The sequence below is a fragment of the Mesocricetus auratus genome, unplaced genomic scaffold (genome assembly GCF_017639785.1).
Source record: "Mesocricetus auratus isolate SY011 unplaced genomic scaffold, BCM_Maur_2.0 Super-Scaffold_100029, whole genome shotgun sequence".
Lineage (NCBI taxonomy): Eukaryota > Metazoa > Chordata > Mammalia > Rodentia > Cricetidae > Mesocricetus > Mesocricetus auratus.
Genome location: NW_024429210.1, coordinates 19181627 through 19184676, shown reverse-complemented (window position 1 = coordinate 19184676; position 3050 = coordinate 19181627). Strand labels below are relative to the sequence as shown.

General features: G+C 46.4%; 1 protein-coding gene across 2 annotated transcripts; it reads left to right on the top strand.

The window, feature by feature from the left end:
* The first annotated feature begins 774 nt into the window (after positions 1–774).
* On the top strand, positions 775–2582 carry LOC101823187 (prolyl-tRNA synthetase associated domain-containing protein 1). 2 transcript variants are annotated; one of them, XM_005070348.4, is made up of 2 exons: positions 775–921; positions 2003–2582. In XM_005070348.4, exons 1-2 carry the CDS (start codon positions 838–840, stop codon positions 2426–2428), a joined length of 510 nt encoding a protein of 169 aa, XP_005070405.1. In that variant the 5' UTR covers positions 775–837; the 3' UTR covers positions 2429–2582. The 2 variants fall into 2 exon arrangements, with proteins under 2 accessions (XP_005070405.1, XP_012969012.1); XM_013113558.3 differs by lacking the exon at positions 775–921 and adding an exon at positions 998–1265.
* The last annotated feature ends 468 nt before the right edge of the window (positions 2583–3050 follow it).

Genomic DNA, 3050 nt, shown 5'->3' with positions numbered 1-3050 from the left:
GAGTTCGGTTCCTAGCACCCCACTGCTCGCCATCCATAATGCCAGTTGTGGGAGATTGAACATGCTTTTCGTAGAGCACTGCACACATGTGGTGCACAGGCGTGCATTCGGGTAAACCGCCCATGCACATAAAATTTAAAAAGAAAACCGGAAAGTCGTACTGTTGGGGTTCCCCGAATTGAGGAGGGGTCCCCAAGCTGGATTCATTGCCCCAAGAATCAAGAGTCCACGCGCCAATTGATGCAACACGCAAGAGGCTTTAATTAGGCATCTGCAGATGGGCCTCTCGGTCAGCTTTTAGACCGATTGGCCCCGAGGTTCAGTTACAATCAGCTTTTAAAGACAAAGCCGCAAGCCTTTGGGAGGGCTCCCTGTCTTGTGACCGGGGATTCGTGACTACCCCCTCGTCAGTTCTTCACAGGTGGTCAGCAGCCCGGAATTGGCCTTTTGTGGGTTTACAGCCCTTCTGCAATTAAGGTTGCTAAACCATACATTCCATTCTGTGGTTTGGCCAGTTCCTGGGATGGGGTCCTTTGTTCACTTCCCGAGTTCTCTAGTGGGTGCCCTCCCTGTTTAAGCTTATATTTTATTTCTATAAACTCGGGGTCTTTCAGTACGTTACTTATTATAGTTGGAAAGCTCTGAAGCCATAGTACCGCGGTCCCGGGACGAGCTTTCCACGGGCGTCTACGGGGACTCGGGAGATCGGCTCTGCGGCTGGCCGCACTAGATGCTCCCTGGCCGGATAGTCCCGGGGAGGCGGACCGCCACGCCCCGGAAGCTGCGGCACTCACTTCCGGCCAAGCGTCTCGGTCCACCTGCCCGCGTAGCTGAAGCATGGCGGTCGCCGGACTGCGGGCAGCTTTAGAGCAGAGGCTCGGCGCTCTCGCCATCCGCACAGAGGTCGTGGAGCACCCCGAGGTGAGGCTCCGGACTGGTCCGTGGGGCGAGTGTTTGGGTCCCACAGGAAATTGCAGGTCTTTCGGTTTGAGACAGCGGTGATGGTGAGGAAACTTGTCTGCCGCCCTGTGTAGAGGTACGAGCGAGCCCCCACTTTATAAGTGCCTGTGTGTGTCCGGTGCCGAAGACAGCAGGCCATTAGAGTGGTTCGCTTTCTTCAGACAAGGCAACACTCATCTCCCAAATAAGTGTGTATCCCTGGGTCTGGAGGATTGTTTTCGCGGTGAAGAGCACGCCCATACACTGCCAATAACTACAGCACTCTTATGGCCCTGCACTCCCTCCCCTACGTGTCACAAAGAAAAGTGCGTACCTTAATACTTATTTTAACATGAGTTGTCGTTTTGCAGGGTTGGCAGGGCTTGAGGGACACATTTCACAATGATAGAAAAAAATGTTAACATTCCCCATCCCAGCTTTACAAACGTCACAACAAAGTTTGACATTCCTGTCTACAATGCTAAAAGAATTTTTAAAACAATGTTTTTCATGTACTAACCCGGGGTCTTAAGTTCCCTGGCAGTGTAGAGTGGAGATCCTCGGGTGTTCTGGAGGTAAATACTAAGGACAGCTGTAAACTTTTACTGCCATAGTTCAAAAGCATTAAGTGTTGCAGGCATCTGATGGCTTTGTCAGCATACTGGCATAGAAAACTAGCCTAAGAAACACCCGAGGGTAGCAACTGTGATGACCTAAGGCTTTTTGTTTTTTTTTCCGACGGGGTTTTGCTGTGTAATACAGGTTTAACTGAACTCTTGATCCCAGCCTTAGCCCAGAATACCTATTACAAGGTTTCAAAGGCTTTAAAGACTGAGGGTTAGTTCAGAGGTACTGAACTTGCCTAGCATGCATAGTGCTCTGGGTTCCATCCCCAACACCAAAAAGCCCAACCCCAAACAATTAAATTTTTTGTTTTAATGAATAGAGAGGGGACTCTACCAGTTAAATCAGAGTACTCTTGAAGTCTTTTAGCCACCAGGCAAACTAAGTACAACTGTGTCTGTACTTATGTGTGCTGCTTTACTAGTGTGATATTTTGCAGGTATTTACAGTTGAAGAAATGATGCCTCATATTCAACATTTGAAAGGAGCACATAGTAAGAACTTATTTCTTAAAGACAAAAAGAAGAAACACTACTGGCTGGTGACAGTTCTTCATGATAGACAAATTAATTTAAATGATCTTGGCAAGCAGTTAGGAGTTGGGAGTGGAAATCTTCGGTTTGCTGATGAAACAGCCATGCTCGAAAAACTAAAAGTTGGCGCAGGCTGTGCCACACCTCTGGCACTGTTTTGTGATGATGGAGATGTTACATTTGTTTTGGATTCAGCTTTTCTGGAAGGTGGACATGAAAAAGTATACTTTCATCCAATGACTAATGCTGCAACCATGGGCTTGAGTCCTGAAGACTTTCTCGTTTTTGTGAAGGCTACAGGACATGACCCCATAATTCTAAACTTTGATTAAAAATTGATTTGGAGCTGTGCATGGTCTAGCACTCTAGGCAGAGAAGGCCGGTCTTTGAGTTCTAGGCCAGCCAAGGACTTAAATAATTCAGATGCTGTGTCAAACAAAAAAAAAAGCCAATTGGGCTAACGCTCATAATAAACTCATTTCCACAGCTGTTTTTATTGTGTCTTTGATTTGGAGATCATCATTTGTCTTAAAGATTTTTATGTGTATGAGCATTTTGCCTACATGTAGGTGTGTATCACATGTACCTACCTATGCCTGTGACAGTCAGAAGAGGCCATTGATCCCCTGGAACTGGGATCCCCTGGGCAGATAGTTGGGAGCCATAATCTGCGTCCTCTTCAAGAGCAAGGAGTTCTAACCACTGACCTGTCTTTCTAGCTCCAGTCTTAAATATTTTCTAAAAAGATGAACTAAGTAGTTTTTGTCAGTTGACAGATTCTACTTTGTCTCAGTCTTCCATGACAATTATTTATTATAAGAAGGCCGTCAACAGTTGGGAGTCCTGTTGGGATTAATGAACGTAAACCTTCAATAGGCACTTGGAATATACTGATAATGGCTATTGGGGGGGGATTAGGACTGTCCCCAGTAAGATAATTAAAAACACTTTCCA